Here is a 25,266-nt window from a genome sequence, read left to right on the forward strand (position 1 = left end):
GCTCTAGGAGGAAGCAAAGTTCTCTTAGGTTTGCCTGGTAAGCAGTCTGAGCCAGGGAAGTTACTTGGATGTTTTTAGTGGCTGCTGTACCCAAGCTACTATCTAGCCTGATGCATTAATTGCTTTTATAAGGACAGACTTGTTTGTGCATCATATGTCCTCTCCCTAAACATGCATATTGGTTGATACTGCCTACATCTGACTCCCTGGGTCTCCTTTTCTTTTGTTGGACCAATTTCTAATTCCCTTATCTTCCTTTAGAATTGTGAAATCTTTTAATCCTCTAATTGCCTAATATTTCTTTAAATTGAATTTTGTAAACCTCTTCTGTGATCTGTTCTTTGTTGTCCTGTCAAAGAACAGTATTTCCAAGTTCTTGATGGGGTAAGCAGTAACTGTCTTTTCATACACTAGTTGCATTTGAATGTTTGATGATTGAATTTAGGTGTGGCTTAAGCGAAGGTTTGGCAACTCCTGATGTGGGTTGGTGAACCAGGATGTTTTAGCCAGTGCTGTGGATGATATTACCTTTAGAAGGGTTGAATCTGAATTTGAAATAACAATTGGATATCATCATCACTTTGTTTTATATTCAATAGATTATAGCTCCTTTTAATATGATCAGATTCGAACAATGTCTTTATTTTAAATGACTCTTGACTATGTGATTGCTACTAATTCTCAGTAAGCTTAACAAGTCTAAGTCCATTTAATTTTGCCGAATTTAAAAAGCTAGTCTTTTTTTTTTTAATACAGAAGGGCTATAAGACAAAATAGGGGAAAACATGAAATGGAACGGATGTAATTTTTTCCTAATTCATAAAAAGGACTTTGATTTTAGATATTAGAAATGGAACAAGAAGTGCTTCTTGAAAACAGACTCTTAAAGATGTTTTCAATAAAAGAAAACTCTTCCGTATATTCGCAGCTGTATTAGTTATCTATTGCTATGTTCCAAATTACCCTAAAATTTAGTGGCTTAAGACAACATGTTGTTTAAGCCTCACAGTTTCTGTAGGTCAGGGGCCCAGTCATGACTTTGCAAGATTCTTTATTTCAGGGTCCCTCACAAGCTGCAGTCAGGATTTCAGCTGGGTTTGCAGTCATCTCAAAGTCCAACTGGGGAAGGGGCTGCTTCCAAGCTTACTCATGTGGTTGATATCAGGATTAAGTTTCTCACGGGTTGCTAGACTGAGGGCCTCAGTTCCTAAGGAATTGATGTCCAGTGACCTCTCTTGGTTCCTTGCCATATGGGCCTCTCTATTGGGCAGCTCACAGTATAGCAGCTAGCTTCGTTAAAGTGAGAAGGTGAGAGGGTGAGAGAGGAGTAGAGGCAAGATGGAAGTCAGTATTTTTTTTTTTTTTATATATATATATATTTTTTTTTTTGTGGTACGCGGGCCTCTCACTGTTGTGGCCTCTCCCGTTGTGGAGCACAGGCTCCGGACGCACAGGCCCAGCGACCATGGCTCACGGGCCTAGCCGCTCCGCGACACGTGGGACCCTCCAGGACCGGGGCACAAACCCGTGTCCCCCGCATCGGCAGGCGGACTCTCAACCACTGCGCCACCAGGAAAGCCCGGAAGTCAGTATTTTAAAGACAGTCTTGAAAGCGCCACCCCCTCACTTTTGCCCTCTCTTACTCCTTAGGAGCAAGTCAGTAGGTTCAGCCCACAGATAGGATAAGAGGGGGAATTACACAAGGGACTGAGTACCAAGAGGTACAGACATTAGGAGTTGTTTCAGGTGCTGCTTGCCACACAGCTGAAGAGTGGAGAAGGGTATGTTTTGGAGGAAAGAGAAATGCTGTGGAAGGTCCAGAGACTCTGAGGAGCTTTGCTAAGTTTGCTTCTGTCCTTGCCCAGGTACCTTGATACAGTAGTTTACTTTTCTTCATCTGCAGAGCACTCTTGCAAACCATAGGTTCTGTCTTTTTTCCTCCCAGAATTGGCTTTATCACCTTCTTCTACCACTTCCTTTTTCTTTATCTCTTACAGACTTGCCTTTTCAGTCCCTGCTGTTTTCATTAATAATAGTTAATTGATCTTGGTTACTTTGCCAAAGCATATGGGGTTTTACTACTTTGGGGGCTGCTCCTAGCATCTATTTAGGATCTATATTTATACATACTGTTAATAGTGGAAGACGCCATTTCCTCTTGGTATGTGACTAGGGTCTTGAACTTTTCAGTGTGTACTGTATGCATTGTACTACATCATTTTATATAAGGGACTTGAGCGTCTGAGGATTTTGGTATCCAAGGAGGCTCCTGGAACCAGCCCCCCATGGATACTGAGGGATGACTGTATTCCTTTGAGATTTGTTGCATCTATTACTACTTTGAAGTACAGTCTTCACTTTTTAGTACCTTTCTACATGTCTGTTGTATTATTGTTTCCTTATGAGAGAATTTGGCCTGCAAACAGCCTTGCTTATATATGGACCTGCTTTTGCTGGCTTTGCATGTTGCGACAACCTGGCAAGCTATGAGGAAAGATGACAAGATCTTAGAAGTCATTTTTGAAGCCTTGAGTTCAAGGGCTGCTGCTTTCACTAAGCAATTTGACAAATTATGGACAGACTATATTTGCACATGGAGGCTGGTGGCTTAGAGAAGCTTGAGTTTTGAATAAAGATTTCCAAATTTGTGTTGAGAGGGATGAGCACCATAATGAATATATTTGATCATCTTTGCTCTCTTTCCAATATATGGAGACTAAAGTTAACCAACAAGTGCGGAGTCCCTTGTGCTGACATTCTTTCTTCTGGTACACAGAGGAGAAGTTGATGCAGACTCCTGTTTGCTTACACTCCCTACAAAATACAAGAGAAAAATCGGAATGTTAGTTGGAAAGGGTACAACCAATAGGGAAAGAAATTCTATTTGTAATCTTATAGGAGGGCATTTTTGAGATTAAGAGGAGAAAAATAAGTTCAAAGGCAAGAATTCTAGAGTTGTGCGTTAGTACACATTAATTTTCAGGGTCCCATCTGTGGTTTACAGCTGTTTTGCCTTGGTGTAATGCCACTGAATACATTTATTGAGAACCTCCTGCGTGGTGGGCATTGTGTTAGGCCCGCATCAGCAACATCTCTAATCATCACAGCAACCTGAAAAATATTTCCTTCATCAATGCAAAGAGAATGAGGCCCAGGGCAGTCCTGCAGTTTGTCCTATGGCACATCAAAGTTGTCTAGTCCAGGACTTCCTGACTCCACTGCCTAGCTATGGTCTGGGCTCTCCCTCCCACCCCTTCCCCCTCCCCCTCAAGTTAACAGACCAGCTGTGTCCTTGCTTCTCTCAGAGAATGAACCCTAGAGGCACATTAAGGAATTGACTGCTGTAACTGCTCATCTTCAAGTAAACCAATGCGTCTGTGCAATTAAGTGTCAGACCGAAATGTGTCTTTTGTCATGACCTTGTTGGACTAGAAGATAACAAGGTAGGGGAGAAAAGTGCAAGGGAAACTGCTTTGCTCCAGGTAGTAACCCATGTCTACCAGATAGTTTTATAGAGCTAGAATAAATTGATGTCAAGAAACCCAGAATTTAGGTTGGAAAGCTGAGATTCATTTTAGTGAGGGCAAAATTGAGATGTTTCTTCATTATCATTGGGTTATGGGTTATAAATAGAAAAGGTAAACCTTTATTGTCAAGGAGAGAGCAAATGTTTTGTACTTTCTGTTTTTTTATTCTTTTCCTCTGAGAAATTCAGCTCTTTTATGCTCAAAAGCATTCTTTTACGCTCAAAAGCAGTGTACTATCTCAGACTTCTGAGTTTCTTGTTTGACTAGTAGCAGCTGAAGTGAAAACATAATTAGAAGAAATAAGAGGGACATTTTAGTGAGTGAAGCTGATAACCAGAAGGAAGAATGATGGGATTCTAGTGGAAATTTACTTTGTAACAGGTCACTAATGCTTTGATCTTGTGCAAAACTGTACTGTGTTTTGCTTGAAAGGGTAGTTTGCATTTCTTTGGTTGAAGCTAATTTAAGGCTAGTGATGCCTGCATTTTTATGAGGTGTGGAATGTTTTGTGAAGTCACTTTAACGGCATTACTAAGTATTCTTAAGATAACTGAGGTGAGGAGATTTTTATTTCCCTTCCAGTAATGGGGAATAGCTGCTGTCTTTCCAAAATCTTGGAACAGGTTAATGTTGTGGTTGGGAAGTTTTTTTGTTTTTGGTTTGTTTTAGTTTTTTCTTTGTGGTGTTGAAAGTATTTTAGTTAAACAGAATCTCTGTGTATGAAGGAGGTGAATTTTGCCTCTAGTGTTCCATAGCTGGGGTCTGAGTTCATGCCACAGCTTGAGTAACTTTGTAGGTCCCCTTAATATACATGTAGGCAGAAGTAGCCTTTTAGTAGTTGTAGGTGCTTTCTTTTTCAGTAAGAATCTTCTTAGCAGTTAGCTGATAGGTCTAGTATGAATTCTCCCCCCGCCTTAAAAATCTTGGCATAGATTAAGTGAATAATTCTAGATATTTAAGCTGAGCCTCTATTGTGATGGGTTGATCTGTAGCCCCCCTTGCATTAGGCCTCTTTGTGACTTTTACCAAACATATAGTAGTGCTCTGACCACAATCTGTGGAGTCAGAACACTGTGATTAAAGACCTTCAGGGCACGTGAGCATCTTCAGTACCCTTGTCTAAAAGAAAGTGTTGACTGCTGTACTTTCATCCTTTATGAATTCTTTAAAAGCATCTATTATTTTTAATTTGCAGCAGCTCTTGCCAGGTAAAAAGTTTTGGGAAACAGATGAATCCAGCAAAGATGGACCAAAAGGAATATTCCTGGGTGATCAATGGCGAGACAGTGCCTGGGGAACATCAGGTAATCTAGATCTAGCATCTGTACTGTGATTTATGCCTGTCTTAGAGCTCCTTTCCTCAGCAATTGGCAAGTTGTGAATTTTACATCAGTGACAAGCATGTCAAGCAATGTCCTGTCCTGTGGTATAATTGCCATGAAGGAGCTTATATGATGTAATTTATTAAAACATAATTTACACAAAATCAGGTCTTCAATATTTTACTGAAGTGCTAGCCACAGGGGAATGGTCTTATTTGAAATGACCGTAATTTCAGCTACAACTTCTTGTTCTGTACTGCTGTCAGCATACTTGGAATTAGAAAATCCATGCCTGCCATTTGAAGTTCATGTTTCTTTCTCCTCCCTTTGCCCCTGTGTACTGTGTATGGGGTGATCTATCTATAAATGTGGTTTGGGCCAAATAAGTCACTGGGTATGGACACTCTTCTGACTGACTACCCCTGAAGAAAGGGATGGGGAGAACTTGTAGAGGCAGACATACCGACAGCAGAAAGAAATGACAGTTGATAGGGAGGAAGGAGACAGAAAATTCAAAAGCTGATGTGCTGTGTTATAGCAATATAAGAATGGAACCTCAGATGACAGTGGTCATCAGAAAAGATCAAATTATGTTGTTTTAAAAAGGGCAGTAAGATCACATTTTGTTTCAGTAACATTACCAATAAAATATATTAAAAAGAAATTCTGCTACTTGAAAGGGGTAAACATTAATTTATCCACTTAGCTGGATAAACCAGTTATGTGAACTGCTGTATTGCTCTGCTATCCTGGATATATGAGGGGTGTGTTCCGTTTCCTTAGCTTATGTAGTATATTATACTTAGGGAAAACACAATAGGAGGTTTTGGCTCAACTGACCATGGCAGGTTTCCTGATTCCCAGTCATTGGTTTATCCATGAGACATCACTCATAATTTGTTTGAGCCTCTGGCTGCACTGTATCATGCTTGTGTATCTTTTTTGTAGATCATTCAGTTTCCCAGCCAATCATGGTGCAGAGAAGACCTGGTCAGAGTTTCCATGTGAACAGTGAGGTCAATTCTGTACTGTCCCCACGGTCGGAGAGTGGGGGACTAGGCGTTAGCATGGTGGAGTATGTGTTGAGCTCATCCCCGGGCGATTCCTGTCTAAGAAAAGGAGGATTTGTAAGTTGGCTTGAGGAACTTGTTCCTATCTCTCTCTCTCTCTCTCTCTCTCTCTTTCCCCTTTCCCCTAAAGCAAAACATGCCTGTTTAGTTTCCTTAGATACTCACAGCACTAAGTGCAGGGTTTTAAAAAACGCTTTTATTGCAATTAGATTTCAGCAAACACAGCAGGAGATGTAAACTAAACTTTTTAAAAATAGAGAAATGATGTTTTTTTGGGACTCATTGATAGTAATGTGAGGTAAGGACTTAAATCTAGATCGCAGTTCATTGGCCTACCAGAAAACACCATTTTTAGTTTAAAACAAACAAACAAAAATAAAAAGAGAAGGAATTAACACAAAGCTGAAGGCAGGTGTCAGTAGGGAATAGATCTGAGAGAGTGATTTGCCAATACCCTAGGATCCTTAAAATGGATCAGATATGTTGGGTCATTCTTGTTTTTGCTAGCTAGGCTTTAACTATGGAATGATCTTTGGCCCTCTTTGAGTAGCTTTGCTTCTCATACCCAGGCTGTCAGGAAATTAGAAGTTCTGTTAATTCTGTATTTCAGTTTTTTTCAGATTCATCACCATTGACCTCTCTGATGCTAAATTGTGGCTAGAGCAGCTTCTCTGTCTACAGCCTCTTCCCTTTTGAAGTCTTAAAGCAGTCTTCCTCAAGCATCTTTGATAGCCTTTCTCAAAACTAGTTCTTTCTTATACCATTGACTTTCTAGATCTAGAAGTCTTAAGATGTATTTCTGTTTGAGTCTTCCTCATTTTGTTTTCTGTGACTGGTTTTATATTCCAAGTCACAGCTAGGAAGGCCATGAAAGGCACCCTGAATCTTTCTTCCTTCCTTTTCTCCCGACTCAACTTGTTTTGTACCTTTTCAAAGCACTTTCTCCCTGAAGTCTTTCTGGGCTAATACTACTGGTTGGCAATCATTTTAAGAGACCTTCTTTCCCCCAAATCATAATAATAACTTTGCCTTTACAACTATCTTACATTCTTTTATCTTGATAGCATTTGTTGTCAGTGTTTTTACTGTTAGTCATTTGTTGCTAGGTATCAGAGGCTTGGTCCTGTTTTCCCAGTTCCACTTGAAACTTCTCTAGAGTCACAGTAGTACATTTTTGGTGCAGCTTTCTCAAGTGTCAAGTTCAATTCTTTAATACGTTAGTGGACATGAAATGAATGATTGTTGACTTGCTTGGCCGGAAGATAACAGGTGGCATCCAAGGTAACCAGAATTCCCATGGAGTTAGCTTTATTCTAGGCACGTCAAAGATGATGGATGCTTCAGCTGACGTTGACATTTGACACGTGGCCGGAGCTTTTGATTCCACCAAAAAAATGGGGGGTGGGGGGTGCGAAATGAACTTATTTAAGAGGCTGGTTTGGATTTCTCCCAGCTCCACATCTAGAAATTTGGTTTGAGGAATTTAGCCAGAACAGGATCGTTCATTTGTATAATTACCTTCAGGAAGTTCAAGGGACTAAACTGGGGCTTTTGTCTGAGTCTTGCATGGTAGCTGTTCCAAAGCTGACCTGATTACTTCTGGGTCTTTTGACCCTGCAGCGGCATAGGTCAGGTTTAGTGGCTTGTAGATCAGATTGGAAAAGACTTCTTGTATTTGAACCTTCCCAGGAGGCTACTTGGGAAGAACAAGATCTACCCTTTGGATGTGAGGAATGGGATCAGGCAAAATGATCATTTGCCTGTTGTCTCATGGGAAGGATGGTGTTACTTCTTCTCTTCTTTCAGCTTATCCCCAGCTCACCTCTTTTTCTTACCTCACACTTCCCTCATCTCAAGAGTGCAGATTCCTCAGAGGAAGTGCTGCCTTCCAACTTCTGCCTATAACTTTTATTTATTTACTGTAGGAGAAAAGTTAGTGTCATGCATAGGTAAGTCATTACTGTGGTGAACTGGAACCTGTATGACTCTTGCCGTGAATTCTCTATAATGTGTGACCAGCTTCTAAGTCTTGGGCATTAGCCACCAGGCATGTGCCTGGGTTACTGTGAAGTTTGTAGGAAGAAGAAAAATAATTAGAATTAGGAGAAAGGTAAAACACTGGGGCTGACTTATTATTTTTTTTCCTGTTTCTGTCTTTTTAAACAATTATTTCATTAATCTGTAACGAGGCTGTATCTTTTGTATTCAGTATCTTATTTGATTTTGTAAAGGTGGCTTCTATCCTTAATTGTCTTGAGAGATTGGTGATTTTTAGTATTGTCACCAGAGGAAGTTGGAAGAACTCAGGATAGAGGTCAGAAAATTGAACTCTCTAAAAAGCATCTGCGTTACTGAGCTGCTGAGGTTTGCATAACGATAAATGAAAATTCTCCAAATCTGTGTTCAAACTTTTCAGAAGGAAGGTTGTGGGTAATGAAATATTATCCTATTATCCTGTATTTTGACTTGAGTTGCACCTAAATGGTGATACAGGAAGACTGTAGTGACATCAGTCCATCATATTGGCACGTGTAATCTTTTGGTGGATGGAGAACTGAGGATCAATGAACTGCTTTATGAGCTTTTTGGTTGTATCCTGCTGATCTTATGGGAAGAGGTGGGCCTTTTTTTTAAAAAAAAAAAAATCTAGTTTGTCATTCAGAGTGCTGAGTTCAGAGGCCAAGGAAGACAGAATATCTGCTTCTTGTAGATAATTGTTCTAAAGAGTAGTAATTGATGGTGTATGGATCAGAGCACTCAGATGTTTTTCTTTTTGGGGTGGCTGTACCAACATTACCTCCAATAAGCCATGGAGAAGCTGCATTTTAATCCCCTGAGAGCTAAAAAACATCATCGCTGATGGCATAATGAATGTAGACCTCAAATCAAGTACTAAGGGGCTATTCTCAGATACTGACAACAGATAAGCCAGACTCTGATTAACTTCTCAGTTAAAGGGGTTTAGAACTAAAGTAATTACTCATTTGCAGTGGTTTTCCATTTTCAGTAAGGTTGTTTTACGGTTAAAGCTTGAATGAAGGTATTTAACTCTTTGTCTAGCTTTCCTGAGCCTTTCTTAAGTTCATTTTGAGTGTACAAATGGACTCAGCTTAGTTGTTTTGGCTTCTGAGATAAGAGTACTTGCAGTCTGTTGAAAAGAATCTGACAGCAGTGTTTTGTTCTCAGCACCCACTGTAAAGTTTTGATAGTATTCTGAGTATGAATCAGAAACTTCAGGGTAGCAGTTTTCAGAATAATGGGGAAACGCAGAATACCAGTTAAGTCAGAGTCAAGTCTTTTAATTTATTTCCTTTTTATATCCTTTATTTTATTGATTCGTGGAAAAAGACAGGTCCCCTTACCCATCCCCCCAAACACCCCAAAACAAAACAAAGCATGGTTCTGGGTGGTTACACAATCATATGTAACTACTGTGTTTTGAGGCCACTGGGTGAAATTACCCATCCAAGGACCCTGCTATTGGTCTTTTGAAACACCAGCTGATCATCACATAGATTGAAGCCTAGCCAGTCAGAAAAGTGGATCGTCATTTCTACTTTTCTGGTTTATGGTTCCTAGGTAAATGAGAAGACCATTGTAAACTTCAGTTAGGGTCAAGGCCACCCTAAATTTGCAGAAGAAAGACTTTTAGAAAAAATATCTTGGGAAGACCTTTCTGCTTATTTGTAGAGACTGGGTGCTTTCTGACCTGGAGGATGCTTGCACACTCATGGCAATTCACTTAGGTCACAAAATTGATGACTTGCTTTTCTAGCCTCCACTGCATTTGTTTCAGGCAGCCAGTGCCACTTTAATTGATTTTTGTTTAAAAACTTTGTGGAGTGTAATGCAGGGGTTTGAGTCTCAACTGGACCTTAATTTCCTCATTTGCACAAAGTCTAATTCATATGGCTATGTAATATATATGAAAATGCTTTGTAAGCCTTATAAAATCTTGCTCCACAAAGTCCTTGGGCCAGTAAAATTATCAGCACCTGGGAGCTTATTAGAAATGCAGACTCTCAGATTCTACTCCAGACTTTATTGAATCAAAGTCTGCATTTTGACAAGGCCCACAGGTGATTTGTATAAAATTAAAGTTAGATAAATACTGCTCTATAATTTTCTTGGAAGATTACAGATCAAATTCAGAAACTTTGATCTCAGGTTGGAGCCCCTTCAGATTTGAGCTTCCTTTGAACAAGAAATCTGTGTGCTCTGCTTTGCGATGTCAAGCTTTTAGACACTGACTAAATAAAAAGTTAAAAAAGCACAACTTTCAGAAAACCTTCTTTGGTTTTCGTCTTTTCCTCCTGGATATGGTGGTACCACAGCAGAGGGGAACACTCTTCTTACCTTTTTGCATACCAGGAATTGGGTGATCATATACACAGTGCCTGGTATATTCCACGTTCCACTGTTTCTAAAACGCACACCTCCCCACTTTTGTTCATTTTGAAATTGGGATGCGTTAAATGATATAGTTTAATTGCCAGTGTTTCCTTTTTAGCAACACATAAAATGATGGTATGTCTTATAAATTGATGGTGTCTCATATTTGATGAAATGTAATAATTGGTGGTGGCTTGATTCTGTACAGATATTTCAGAAAAGTCAATGGGACAGAGGGTTTAGTAATTAAAGCCATAGTCTTTCCAGGGGGGAAAACATAAGCTATCCAGCAAATTTGAAGCTTTAGGGGGAGTGAAGGTGAAGGTGGGTGTGTCTGAGAAAGGCAGTGGGAAAAATGTGAAAATTAGACAAAATATTTAAAATAATCTTTTAAAAGGAATTGCACATTCATGAATTGCCTTATTTAATATCTGAAACAACAACCCTTTGAGGTTGATGTTGTCCCTATGAATTTATAGATGAGGAAAATGAGGGTTAGAAGGGAAGTGGTGGGACCTGAATTCAAACTTTGTTCTAATTTCAGTTCTTAGCTATATTGCTTTTTACTAAGGTATACGCTACTTTGGTTTGTTTATTCGTTTCTCACAATATGATTATATTTAATATGTTAATTTAAAAGTAATTCACATGACTAGTAATTTCAAACTTTTACTCATTTTTTTTTTAATATTTGAAATTTTTTGCTAGTGGAGCTACTGAGCTGCTGAACTTCAAAGAAAATTGACATTTTGGTGTTTTGGGGGCATTTTGTGAAAAACTGAGAAGTGTACACAGGAGAAACCAATATTTTAGTTAATGTTATGGCTTTAGGACTTGAGTGTCAAGCAAATACACAAAAATATTGTTTTAGAAAAAAAGGGAAGAAAATTACTAATCTCATTGAATGTGACTTCTGCCATATGGAGCTTTGTGGTGGGATCCCTGCAATAGCAGGAAAAATTAAGTTCTCATTTCTCTGACTTCATTCAGAATTAATAGGTATTCCCTGAAATATTCCCCCTGTTATGTGAGGCTTTTGAGGAAGCTGAGCCATGGCTGGATGGACTATGATCCGCGCTGTACCTGGTTCTTCTTTCTGTCTGCTCTTCTCTCGGTTCTTTGATATCTAGCAACAGAACATATTGTTCCATCTCTGTGTAGATCTGGGATCTGATCTCTCAAGAACCCTCCTTGGCCCTACTCTAGAGATTTTGATTGGGCTTGGCCTCTTTGCATTTTGAGCACTCTCTGAGGCCTGAATTTGGGTTACAGTTTTGGACTGTAATTTATCTAAAGGGAGCCTACAACAAAAGGATGCTATTAATCCTTCTTTGTTTTTTATTTCATTTATTCAGTAGACTTTTTTAATATTAATATGTGCTAGGTAATATGTGACAAAAAAGCAAAATATACCCCTTGCCTTTAGGATACTTATTTGGACTTAATTGTAGTGGTTCTCAATTGTGAGTGCTTATTGGAAGAGAAACTTTTAAAAACATTTGTGGGAGCTTCTACAGACCAGTTAAATCAGAATCTCTGGGAGAAAGCCCAGACACTTGCAAAGTTTTAAAAAGATTGTGATGTTCAACACTAACAATAGAGCCACTCTGCATTGTGAAAATGACAGTGTCTCTGGGAGGGCCAGATTGGCTATACCCTTTTCTTTGAGTTAAACTACTTAATTGGGAGCATTGAAGATTTTTAATCTTAGAATCACAGATAATGTTATATAAGAAATATTATCCCATTGCATAGTTTTTACTAGTATCATATTTGTATAAAATGGTTTATACTTTATAATAAACTTTTGCATATGCATCATTTCATTGATGTTTACAACTACTCTGTTTTAAACAATATGATCCCTGTTTTATAGAAAAAGAAACTAAAGACTCAGGTTTAATGACCTGTCCAAAGTCCAGTAAACGTTAGCAGTTGAGATAGAGTATAGGTTCTATGCAATCTGGGTTAGTATTTTCCTAAAGGAATACTTTATCTTACACATTAAAAAAACTTTAAAATCCCATAAAACATACCAGCCCATTTATACCCTTATTCTTCTCTCTCTAGGGTCCCCAGATTTCTAAGAGACCATTTTTATGATCCTGAACCCTGTATTCTGTATTCTCTTTTAATAACAGACTTTTGACAGAATAGCTTCCTACTTGTGTTCTTGGTGTCATTCAGAAATCAGACTTCATGTCAGCTATTTTAATTTAGGGCTTTTGTTGATTTACTGAACTTGTTAAAACTTGTTAAAACCATGTACAGAAACGTGTACAAGTCATAAACGTTTATCTTCATGAATTTCTATCAGATGGAAACACCCACTGTAACCCATCCAGATCAAGTATGGAAGCCTTCCTTGGGTCCCTCACCGTCAAATAGGAGGAACCTACTGTTCTGCTGAGGCATTACTAGCCTAGTCAGAGTAGAAAACCAGGTAGCTATATTTTATACAAGTGGACTGTATAACATTGGCAAAAACCAGCCCATCCCAGGGATATCTTTGAAAATCTGCCCTTGGTAGTAAAATTGAGAATGTAAGTATGAGTGACTAAGTGTTCAGGCCAGAGCCGTTGGCTGTTTGTTACAGAATGGAAGCAGCTTCTCAGCAAGCCCTTGTGAAGGGTCACTGGGGAAAGATCATGAAGAACATTGATTGGTGAGTGAGTCTCTTCTGGACCCAGATTTCTTGCTCGTTGGTGAGACTTACTATTGCTGCTTTATCGAATTTCCTTCCCATTTTTGCCTGTAGACGTTTTTTTTGTTTGTTTGTTTGTTTTTTTTGCGGTATGTGGGCCTCCCACTGTTGTGACCTCTCCCGCTGCGGAGCGCAGGCTCAACGGCCATGGCTCACGGGCCCAGCCGCTCCGTGGCATGTGGGATCCTCCCGGACCGGGGCACGAACCCGTGTCCCCTGCATCGGCAGGCAGACTCTCAACCACTGCGCCACCAGGGAAGCCCTGCCTGTAGACCTTTTGAACTCCTTATGAGAAATTGGAGCTGAACTGCTCCTCCTGAGCCAGTGACTTGATTTGTAGATTTGTGGGAGATTACTTAAGTGTGTTGGTAGGATGGGATGATCCTTCTAATACTTTTTTTTATTATTGACATTAGTGGTGTCTAGTTCAGGTACAGTTGTTTATCACCACCTCCTGGACTCTTACCTGATGATAAAGATAATGGGAGGATCCTTCTTATTTTATCAGTTCAGTTTTGCAGGATTTTTTTTGTCATTTCAGTTTTCTTTGTCATATTTTTTGAACTTCTGCCCAGCACAGTATTCAGTACTGGGGATATAAAAATGAGTACATAGCTTCTGTCAGTTTTACCTTTGTAGGAGGAGGGAGCTTTTATCTCTGGACATTTTGAAAGCTCTTTCTTTCTTTAGAATCCTGTCATATTCCCATATCTGGTTTGGGATCTCAATGTCATGCTTAATTGGCTGTCATTTACTCCTTTTGAACCAATAACAGTATAATACTTCGAAGATGTAGAAGTTATATCTCATTTGCTGCCAAAACTATAGTTTACCATCTTGCTGCTACATAAAACTAAGTTTTATAAAACTATATCCTTTCTAATTCCCTTCTGGTATATGTTCCTTTATTCATACTAGCCATGAAATCTTTCTTTTTCTGTGTCACATTTGAACAGAGAATGATTTTGAAAGCAAAATTGGCTTTGAACTGGTAGTTGAAAGGTCTAAGATTGTCAAGGTCCCTGAGTCTGGTCTTTCTGGGCCAGAGATGGCTAAGAACTACTTTGAGAGCATCTTTTTATTTTGCATTTGCAGGCCTACCTACCCATTCATAACTGAGTGTCTGCTGCTTTAGCTTCCATTTGTGATTCCCCACCCCCCCGGCCCCCAAATGAAATTTGGTTGTGGTGGCTGGAAATGCTGTGCAGTAGTTCTCATCATCTTCTGACTGGATCTTCCCTTTTACCAGGAGCTTTCTTTTGGTCCAGGTCTATTTGTTTCTTCCTTAAACCAGAAGTCAGTGATGGGGACAAGCAAGATTACCTCTCTCTAGTTTTACAAAAGCAAAATTACTTAACCCTTGGGTAAGGTTTTGCAAAGCTTTCTGTACCATGTCAAGTCACTATACCAAACCTTCTTTTCCTTCTGGAAATCAAGACATATTTGCTTTAAATGTCCATATCTTAACTTAGAATGTTGGTAAGAGGAGACAGACTTAATTTCCTTAAAAAACAGGACATCAGTATGCTTGGCACCACATCTGTTCTTTTAGGTCCAGTCTTTTAATGTTTGTAGTCTGAAGCACTTCAGAGATAAATTCTGTTGCATTAATGATTCAGCTTAACACGCTCTCATGTAGTCCCTGGTATGGGACAGGCAGTGGAAGGCAACTGGTAAGCACTTCTTAGAGTACTCTTTGTGAAAGAATTTCATAGTTACATTTAACATGTTTTGAAGGATTAAAAAAATCAAGTGTAGGATGTTTGGTGAATTATAGTTTCAGTAAGCCATGAGATATTGGGTGGAACTGGGGTGGTGGTGGTGCAAATTAGCAGGGCATATATCCCAAGATGAAGTGTATAGAGTAATCAAATTGGAATGATGTTAGACCACACTTAGCTCAATATTCAGAAGTAAGGGAGGAGTTTACATCGGCAGTGGAAGTAGGAAATTCATTTTGTAGGCTAAGTACATTCCAACTATACTATTAGCTGCCATTCCTGGGGCTTATTAGGAGTTGAGCTACTCTATAGAGTTAGATTTGAGAGCAGAGAAGTAGAACCAAGAGATATAAAGTTGTGGTTGGGCTTTGGGTAGAAAGGAAAAAAAATGGGGTGGTGGGACACTGGGCATGATAAGACTGTCCTAATCTCTGTAACATAAATGTATGTCTGTCTCCCCCATTTGGCAAGACTTTCTGCAGTGTTCCTGCCTCTGTGTTGTCTGTTAATTAGATTGTGATGTCTTGAAAGGTCACGGACACTCTCCTGTTCTAATCAGCGTCTAGCGTAGTCTGGCGTCCACAGTGGAAGCCCACTGTTGTTAGTTGATGATGATTAGTGAAGCTGAAGCTATTTTTTAAACAGGGCCCAAGGGATGCAGACAGTGATGAAAACGACAAAGGTGAAAAGAAGAACAAGGGTACGTTTGATGGAGATAAGCTAGGAGATTTGAAGGAGGAGGGTGATGTGATGGACAAGACCAATGGTTTACCAGTGCAGAATGGGATTGACGCAGACGTCAAAGATTTTAGGTTTGTATGTTTTACACTTCTGATTTTTGAATGGGGGTTATGGGTTTTTGTTTTCATTCAGTTTTATTTTGATTTTAGTTTTCTTTTTCCCTCCCTATGTGTCCTTTTTAATTATTGGGTCTAGTGTAGGCCATACCACAAAGACTGTAAATTAACTGGTAAGGTGGAACTTTCTAAGATTTGTCCATGCCTGATGTTTTGCCAAAACAATAGACTTCCCATTTGTATAGAGCTCTGTAATTTGCAGGATGATTTCATAAAGATTATTTCAGTGATTCTCAAATATCAGAATCACCTGGGATGGGTGCCTTGGGATTTCTCCCAAATCACTATCTTGGGAGAAATCTTGGTTACTAAGGGAAGTGTGTCATATGGCTCTGGCATGTTAGAGTGGAAGGAAAAACAGTTGAGAACTTAAGCATTCTTTTACTTGAGACTCATAAGCTCCCTTTGAGGTAGGCAGGTTAGGTATCATTTTCTTCATTTTGAAGAACCAGAGATGCAGCTCAAGTGACTTGTTCTTAATCATATCCCTTCCATGGAGGCCTCTCATTCCATCTCTGGTTGTAATTGATTTGCAGGTTTTACCCTATAATTTTAATATGCACAGTAATAAAACGATACTGTGTTTATTCTTCATTTATGTAGCTAACCTTTAGTGATGGTATATGATTTTTTAAAGTTTAAAAATCCTTAGTCACTCATGTATAGTTAAGAGAATTTAATTTTTAGTAACGTAAGTGTAGTCTAAAACTAATGTGTGTGTACCTACACCCACACCCACCAGCCCACCCACCCCTTATCCTAATAATCTACAGAGTCAAATTAAAATATATTTCGGGTCGTTGTAGAACAGCGTTCAGTTGTTTAGTCTTCCTAACCTAACTTGTATCTTGTGAGTGTAAAGAATTACAGTCTTTGGAAGAAATTTGAGACACAGAGAAATAAACATTTATCTAAGGTCTTTCAGATGAGTTTGGGTAGCCTCTCCATCCTGAATCTCAAGCAGCCTGTGGCATTGTTTTATGGTATTTGACTCCGGGACAGGTGGTAGTGGTAGGGTTTGTGTGTCTGTCAAGGAACAGGACAAGAGCTTTCACTTGTACCAGCGATAAGATTTCTTTTAGGCTTAGAATGTAGTCACAGGCTACACTCCCTGACTAGAATATAATATTATTCTATATTAGTCTGAATTGGAATAATATAGTCCTGTAATCTTTTTACATAGGGTGATCACGTGTCTTGAATTACCCAGGACAGTATTTGTTTATACCTGTGTCCCAGGATATTTCTTAACACTGCCCTTTTTTTTGCTCTTAGGAGTGTCCTGGTTTGGATGATAAATTACATCCTCATATTACTTTTAATTCTTAGAGTTGTCTCCTTAGCAGGGGCTTATCCTAGATATGAATTTATTTTGTACTATTTTGTAATGGTCTGCTTCTGGTTTCTTAGAAGGGGAAAAGGGGAGACAGTTTTATCAGTGGCCAGTGGTACCCAGGAAATACACACACACACAAAATTTTCACCTATTAAAAAAATATTTTTTTGAAATAGAATTATTCTCAGATGTGGAATTTCCCCTTAGAAACTACTTTGTCCATTGACTCTGTTTAAAGAGTAGATGTTGCTTTTGGGGGGCATATTTTACTACCTGTATTTTGGGATCTCTGTTTTCATGGATGCCACAGGCAGTGTTTTTTTTCCCCAGTTCATCCAGTGTTCCTCAAATCTGGGCCCCTTGGTTAAAGGGATTGTAAATTAATAGCAGTTAATGTAAATTTAAGGGGTGGGTTGTGGTGGAGAGGCAAGCAATAGACGAGTCATTTTATAGGATAGAACATATAAGCACCAGAAGGGTCTCCAGTCATTTTGTAGAAATAGTTTTAAATACTATTGGTAATGAGCTGTGTCAAGCACGTTGTCCTTAAACTTAGGTTGCTGTAGTGTCCCTCCCCACTCAAAATAAGGTTTAATGCCCTTTACTTTCTCTGTTTAGCCGTACCCCTGGTAATTGCCAGAACTCTGCTAATGAAGTGGATCTTCTGGGTCCAAACCAGAATGGTTCTGAGGGTTTAGCCCAGCTGACCAGCACCAATGGTGCCAAGCCTGTGGAGGATTTCTCCAACATGGAGTCCCAGAGTGTCCCCTTGGACCCCATGGAACATGTGGGCATGGAGCCTCTTCAGTTTGATTATTCAGGCACGCAGGTACCTGTGGACTCAGCAGCAGCAACTGTGGGACTTTTTGACTACAATTCTCAACAACAGGTACTGTGTGTGTCTCTGTCACTCTCTCTGCTCTCCCTGCAGCCAGCACGTTATTCAAGTAACTGAGAATCGGGTAATGGGAGGAGGGTGGCATTATTTTAGGCCTTCGATAGCCAGTCCTTATTAACCCAACAGTGATGTGGATTACGAAGCCTCTGCATCTTCCCCTCCAGAAGCTTATTCCCATGTTGAGGTTTATTGGCAAGAGACCACCCTGCTCTGTGTACTTCCTTTGGCTCCTCTCTTTCTTCAGGGCCTGGGGAGGGGATGTGGTGGTGTCACCTCTTGTAACACAATCCTCTTGAATGTTAAAGTAATTCACTGAAGATTAATGTGATTGTACTGCTGTTGGTATTTGTTTTTAAAATAGTAAACTCTGTTGTCTGCCACTGTCAGGAGTCCAGTGCCAGATGTCTTATTAGTCCTGTCTTTTAATTAAGTGAGTTACTGCAGGTAACAGACATACCTGGTACCTTTCAAAAGAGTTAGAATGTAATTAGGGGAAAAACACAAATCATGCCACATAAAATCTGCAGTGAAATGACCTGGCTTTTCTTTTATTATTCATAAGTCTTTGGAATATATTGTATGTGTGCCTTCTGGTTTTGAAGGCATGGCATGACTAACTCTAGGGTTTACTGATTCTTCTGTTTAGTTTTTTTTAAAGGAAAATTAGCTGTCTGAATTATAAAATGGGGGTAGGTAGCCTCCTGATCATGTTAAGTACCACAGGTTCTCCTTTGTGGCTACAAGTAGTTTGATGGGCCATGAATTTCTGATACTCCTTAATTTTGGAATATAAATATAAACTTCTAGGTTTGAAAGGTTAAAATCTCATTTTGAAGTTTAGAAATTACATATCTATAATTTTTTTCTATGGTGAAAATTGGCTTATGGTCTTTGTAGATCAGTTGTACCATACTGTCCCTTTAGTTGTCACAAATGGCTGATTTTAAATGAATTTTGATTGATAGATGATTGGATAATAAAGTTAACCATGTGAAGTGGTTACAAAAACAAACCCCTTTAAGGGATGATGTGATGTGCATAATCTGTGCTCATATCAGATGGATATATTAGGTTTAATTAACCAACTCTTTTTCCAGAGAGAAAGTGAACTAAAAGTGTACACTACTCTCCCCATAGTTCCCAGTAGTTATGCTCACCTTTCCATAGGAATTTGACTTCCTGTGCTTTTTGTCTTCTTTTTAATGTTTTCTCACAATGAATCCTCAAAACAGCACTTTTGAGTGAAGCCAGAAATTACTTCAGATGCTGAGGAGATAATAGACTTAAAGATATTTTGTGTCACATCAGCAAACATAGGGACACACTGTTACTGTAGAATTCAACTTGTTCAGCTTAGAACATTAATGTGGTAATTTCTCTATGTAAATTGAGGTATGTTAAGTGCAGGCTGATTCTAATCAGGTTCCTTTAACCTAGTTATCTCAAGAAGTTTTATCTGAATTCTTTCTTTTACTCTGTCTCATTGGTCTGAACTTCCCCTAGCAACCCTTAGAACTCTAGTCGGCTTTGGTTCTTAGCTTCCATTCCCAGTCTAACCCAATCTAACTCTTTGCTTGTTACTGAAGAAGTGTTTATTTAAGAAGTGTTTGGGCTTCCCTGGTGGCGCAGTGGTTGAGAGTCTGCCTGCCGATGCTGGGGTCACGGGTTTGTGCCCCGGTCCGGGAAGATCCCACGTTCCGCAGAGTGGCTGGGCCCGTGAGCCATGGCCGCTGAGCCTGCACATCCGGAGCCTGTACTCTGCAACGGGAGAGGCCACAACAGTGAGAGGCCCGCGTACCGCAAAAAAACAAAACAAAACAAAAAAAAGTGTTTGTCTCCAACCTCTTATGAATGAAAATCTGATTCTCTTTCATATAATTGTTCTTTACCTCGTAATCAGAGCTGGGATTCTCTTTTGATTTATTGATCTTGGGTTTCAAAATAATTCTATCAATTTTTGAGGAGCCTGGATAATCATTAGGACTTGAACAGAAATGTACTTTTGCGTACCCACAAATAGTTAACACAATTAAATCAAAGACACCACCCACTCAGATTTATAAAACCTTGGGTGCCTTTACCATGTATCCCATTTCAGCAGTTTTTGGACGTTAACGTCATTATTTTGCAAGTTAAACTATTTTTGGGTTCTGACTTCCCGTGCATGTCTTGGTTGCTGCAGTATAGGGACAGTGTTACACAGGTACACCATCATCATAGGATGTGATCATTGTTACTTTGTCCCATGGGCTCATAATTCTTGCTATTCTGAGTAGATGGCTGTACACATTCTTGTACTTGGCAGCCTAATAGCATGCCTGGGAACCGTTGGCCCAAGACTCTTCAAGACCCTTAACTTCCCAAAGGCTCCAGCATAAAAGCCAGTAGTAATTAAGAAGGAAGGATCCTTGCTCTACTGTAAATTGGTGTTTGTTCCTACACTTTATCCTTCTAATCTTTTTTACCCTTTTGCTTTTCGTTAACGTTTTATTCCCCTTTCTACTAATTAAAATGGTTCTGATTCTTCAAGGTCCAGTGCTGTTACCTTTCTTGATTTCCACATCAAAAAGTTGTCATGTCTGTCTCCTTTGAACCCTGTAGTGCTTTGTGCTTCCCTTAAGAAAAGGAGTCATCGTGTTCTGCTTTGTGTTATGATTACATGTCCTCTGCTAGATTGTAATCTCCTTAGAGGGTAAGGTGGGGTCTTGATTCCTCTGTGTCCTCTGCTTTGCTTTAGTGGAACAAATTTCCAGGGAACCTTTTCCATACCCCTATTATATTATCTCAGAACATCCCCTGTATTTAATATACTTCCCAAAACTAAAATTGGAAACTAGCCTTCTAAGAGGTCTGGAGGCTACTCTTTGAGGCCTTGCATCTATTCTAATATGTGAGTTGTTTAGGTCTAGCCCAGTAGGTGTACCTCATAGACAAATAACTGGACCTGTATCATATCCAGTAAATTTACCTCCTGAATCAGTATTTAACCTTTTTACTGTCAGAGCCCTCTTGCCATCTGATCAAAAGCCATAGTCCTCTCATCAGAAAAACATAATTCTTTTGACACTCTATTTTGTGGATAACTTCAGGGAGATCACAGATCTGTGGACTGCAGGTTATAACCTTCTGTTCGCATTTTTTGTTGTCACCTGTAGCCAAGCATATCTTTCATGAATGGAACGGGCTCCCCCAACCCCATGGCTCTCAGTTTAGTTATTATGGCTCATTTGGTCATTTAAATAGTACAAGGAAATACTGCATGACAAGTGATGAGACCATTTATGCCCATGTCCTAGGGAGAGCATACTCTTAACCTGGGGAAGGAAGGACTTACGGAAGAGGTGGATCTTGAGCTGTGCCTTGCAAGACGTTTATACCAGCAGAAGAATGAAAATTCCAGTGGAGGAAATAGTAAACTAAAGGCTTAAAATTAGAAATGAACATATATGTGTTCAATAGATAATGTAGAAACAAACAGTCACCCTAGCTGGTAGTTGAGGTTGAAGAAAAGTGACTTGTGGGGTTGCATAGATAGTGTTGTGAGTCTTACCGACTTTGCTGTGCTGCCTTATGGTCATTAACAAGACATTTTTAAGAAGTAATGACTTAATTATCATGGTTTAGTTTTTCTGTGCTGAGTGTTAGCTTAGTAGCATTCTTTTGCCCATATTAGTCAGTTAACTGTTGACTGTTGTGTCCTCCCAGGAACTTTAGGTTTTGTCCATAGAGAACAGAGCTAGTGTTCATAGGGTGACTATCATGCATGAAACAATTATGGAATGGTTGAGGAACTAAATGCTAAATTGCTTGGTCGAGAATCCTGTCAGAGCAGGGGAGGGCTCAATGAGGATCAAGTTTGCATAGACCTAACTTGAATGACACGTGGAATGTATGTATATTGCTGCAGTTAAGAGAACAGAGGTATGGAGATGGAAATGACAGTGGTGTGGTCATTGGTTGACAAGAGTAGAAGATACACGTAGAAGGTAAAAAGGAGATAGATGCATTTGGTTATTGAGTCCAGGTCACAGAGGCCTTGAGAGCCACAACTGAGTACAGACAATATTAATGATTGTGAGGATTGAACCAAAGATCTAATGTGGCACATATTTTTACATTTTCATGTAAAAATCATGGCTTTTCTTAAACGGGCATCAGAGGATTTTTTTTTTTTTTTAAGTTTTGAGTTATTTGCTATAATTGGTAGGGTAGCTTTGTGCTTTTATGTTTGAAAATTGACAAAATAAATAATTCCTTCTTGTGTCCTGTTTCATTTCATTTTATTTCATTTGGTGTAATAAGTTGGTTTCATAAGACAATATCAGCTTATATTTAGACACATAATATAAAGCAGCCTGAAAATACAGAAAAGGTAATTCTCATTTAATTTATTACAATCTAACTGTACTTAGGGATACTTTGGTTTTGGATAGTTAAATTACTTGTCTAGCCACTGTTAACCATAAACTTAACCTGAGATGTATTTAGAGCAGGGATTCCTTTTTTGGTGCCATGAACCCCTTAGCAGTTAGGTAAGATCTCAGACTGAATTCTTAGAATACTGTTTTAAAATGTATAGTGTAAGTAGGATTACAGAGAAAGCCAATTATATAAAAATAGCTATAACAATATTTGACAACAAATTTGTTTGACAGCAAATTTGGCAACAAATTGAACAAATTTGCTTCTTTATCATATGATGCATGAGATAGAGATAGTTGTACTAGCCGTTATAATGAGCATAAGCAAGATTTTGAGATGTCTAGCAATCATAAAGTAACATGAAAGTATATATGATTTCTCTTGGTGATTAAATCACAGATTTGTGGCTAAATTTAATGTGATTTGTTGCCTACAATAATAATTGAAGGACATGCTAAATTTCATGACAATAAAGATAACTTTATCTGCCCCAGGTACAAAGTTCTGGGGTTAGGAACCCTTAATTTAGGGTAGTTTGAAATGCTCGTTGATATCTCTTTCCTCATTTTCCCCTCATTGTCTTCTCTTTAATCCTGGAAAACAAAGTGAACAGCTCACATATACTGTGTTCATACCATTTTGTGTTTTGATGCTTGAGCAATATTCTTTATTTTAATAAATAGCTATGCAATTATCTATATTTACCTAAATATACTTTAGAAAAATATTACTAGGTTTCATTATATTACAGTCATATGTAACAGAAACCAAAGCCAAGATTGGTAATCAGGTGCATTAATCTGGTTAATTGTTGATATTCTTTATTTAGGGTCCAGTTAATATAAAAATAACCCAATGATGTGGCGTGTTTTACAAAATTGTGTACTGAAGTACTAAAGCTGTAACCTGTTAAGCATGAATTTTAAACAAAGAGACAGTACTCTGAAAGCCCTAGTCAGATGGGAGAGGAAATTGGCATGCATTTGCTTTTTAAAGTGTGGTAGTGATTTAAATGTCATTCTTATGAGACCAAGTGTGTGCATAGTTTTAATATAGGTGTTTAACATTCTTGGCTTTCTTTTCAGTTTATAAATAAGAGGAAGATTATTCTGTCAGTGTCACGCGTACAGTCACTGTTAAAATGCTGACTTTAGCTAGCAATTAGGTCAGTTGAAACTTACCTTTATTGTTACTTGACTTTGCTGAAATTTTAGAATATGATTTTTCTCAAAAGACTAACTTATTTGATGGAAGGATATATTTTTCCTCACCTTGTTTATAAATCATTTATTTTGGAATCCAATTCTTCTTCTGCTAAAAAAATATGAATTTTTTGTTTTTTAAAAAATTGACAGCATAGTTTGTATGTACCTGTTAAACCAAAAATCATTATAATTATTAGTTGATTATTGCAGCTGTTCAAATAACCTGGTCAAAAATGAACTTTGATCTAGAAGCTTCAGACAGTAGCAAACTTCCACAAATTTCATATACTGAGGACTAGCTCCAGGATGTAATTTTTTCTTAAAAATTTATAGCCCCACTATTGATGTAATACTCATAGTGTTTGAAGGGCTTTTCTCTGTGAATTCTGACAATAGCCCCATGAGGTAGGGCAGCTATTATATTTTTATAGATTTATATTTTTTTTTACAATTTACTTGGGCAGAATTTATTTATTTATTTTTATAGATAAGAAAATTAAGACATCATGAAGCTTACAGACTTAACTGAAGATCATATACTACCAGCTATGCAAACATCTTTGTTTTGGTTTCTAGCTCCTAGCTGTTTCCTTTGGACCTAGTACTAGAAACGTAAAGCCTTTTGATGCATGGAGTATTCAACTGCATTCTTAGTTTTTTCTGCAAGGAGTATGTTTTTAAAAATACTCATCGACAACAAAAACTAAAAAGGTTTTTCTTTCTTCCCTTTTTGTGACCTGACGGCAGCTGGTGCTCATGAATTCAGTGAGGTTTTGACTTTAACACTGACTCAGAAGAGTCTTGCCTTCTGCTTTCCTTGTCCCCATCCTGGGCTGCCATACTGGGTGATGAGCTGTAAGAGGTGGCCTTCAGAAGGGCTTTCTCATTCATCAGAAAGAATATCACATATAAAGGACTTTCAAGTGCTTTATGTGTATTGATTTTAATACTTAGAACAACCTTATGAGTTAGACAAATCTTTATTGTCCCTGTTAGAGAGAGGAGGAGAGTAAAGCACAGAGGTTTTCCTGCCCAGTGTCTCACACACACAGTCAGTGGTGGAGCTGAGACATGAATGCAGGCTTTCTGGCCCCAGACTCTGTGCTGTTGTCCTCTCTCCACTATGTATATTGCCTTAAACTGGTAAGAAGCCAGGCCTGGCAGTACATTTTATTTTGGGGGGAGAAAGGATAGTCTTTGACATTGGCTAACTCCATATTTAGATATTACTCTTCCAGATTCTGAAAACTTAACAACAATATTTTTATGCCAGCAATTGTTATTGGTAACAATAGTAGTAATAGCTGTCTCTTATCAGGTGCGAGCTGTATGCCAGTCACTATGTTGGGTGTTTTTGACTGCCTGGAATCACTTCTGGAATATAAACCATGCAGGGTATCTTTTGTTAGTTCATATAGTGTCAGAGAAGGGAGTTAAACAAGCTTGCTTGTGTGGTTCCCAAATTATGCCTTCAGGATTTCTTATTAGGAACCTTGATAAGCTTGAAATAGTTGACATATTTTCCCCTGCATTCAGTTTCTTGAATAGCTTATGAATTCTCCCTAAGTAAATGGCAATAAATTGTGGCACACTTATCATTATACTAACCTTAAAATAAGCATTTTCCCCAAGTTTCACAGTATTGTGTTTCTCAGTTATTATTGGCTTACTCTGTGAAAATCGTGAAAATGTTGACAGAGTTCAGCACTTTGCCCAGCAGATGGCACTTGTATGAGTTTTTCAGGATCCTTTAGAATCCATCACTTGCCAGTTACCCAATTTTGTTTTGAATAACCTGTATTTCCAGTTAAT

The 25,266-nt window shown here is 38.7% G+C and overlaps 1 protein-coding gene across 24 annotated transcripts in view; it reads left to right on the forward strand.

The window, feature by feature from the left end:
* Window positions 1-25,266, forward strand: part of PUM1 (pumilio RNA binding family member 1) — a 129,690-nt gene that overhangs the window by 50,092 nt on the left and 54,332 nt on the right. For 15 of the 24 annotated variants that reach the window (XM_089897344.1, XM_089897349.1, XM_089897355.1 and 12 more), the window contains 4 exons: window positions 4,723-4,831; window positions 5,798-5,976; window positions 15,382-15,548; window positions 17,548-17,818. The exons of 4 other annotated variants lie outside the window; for them this stretch is intronic. In XM_089897344.1, coding sequence (XP_089753470.1) covers window positions 4,723-4,831; window positions 5,798-5,976; window positions 15,382-15,548; window positions 17,548-17,818 — 726 coding nt within the window. The remainder of the gene's footprint in view (window positions 1-4,722; window positions 4,832-5,797; window positions 5,977-15,381; window positions 15,549-17,547; window positions 17,819-25,266) is intronic. 5 more of the 24 variants (XM_089897365.1, XM_089897369.1, XM_089897352.1 and 2 more) reach the window with 3 other exon arrangements.

This window comes from Delphinapterus leucas, chromosome 1, assembly GCF_059928025.1.
Source record: "Delphinapterus leucas isolate spDelLeu-1000000601 "Yukka" chromosome 1, BTC_Dleu_Yukka2, whole genome shotgun sequence".
Classification (NCBI taxonomy): Eukaryota; Metazoa; Chordata; class Mammalia; order Artiodactyla; family Monodontidae; genus Delphinapterus; species Delphinapterus leucas.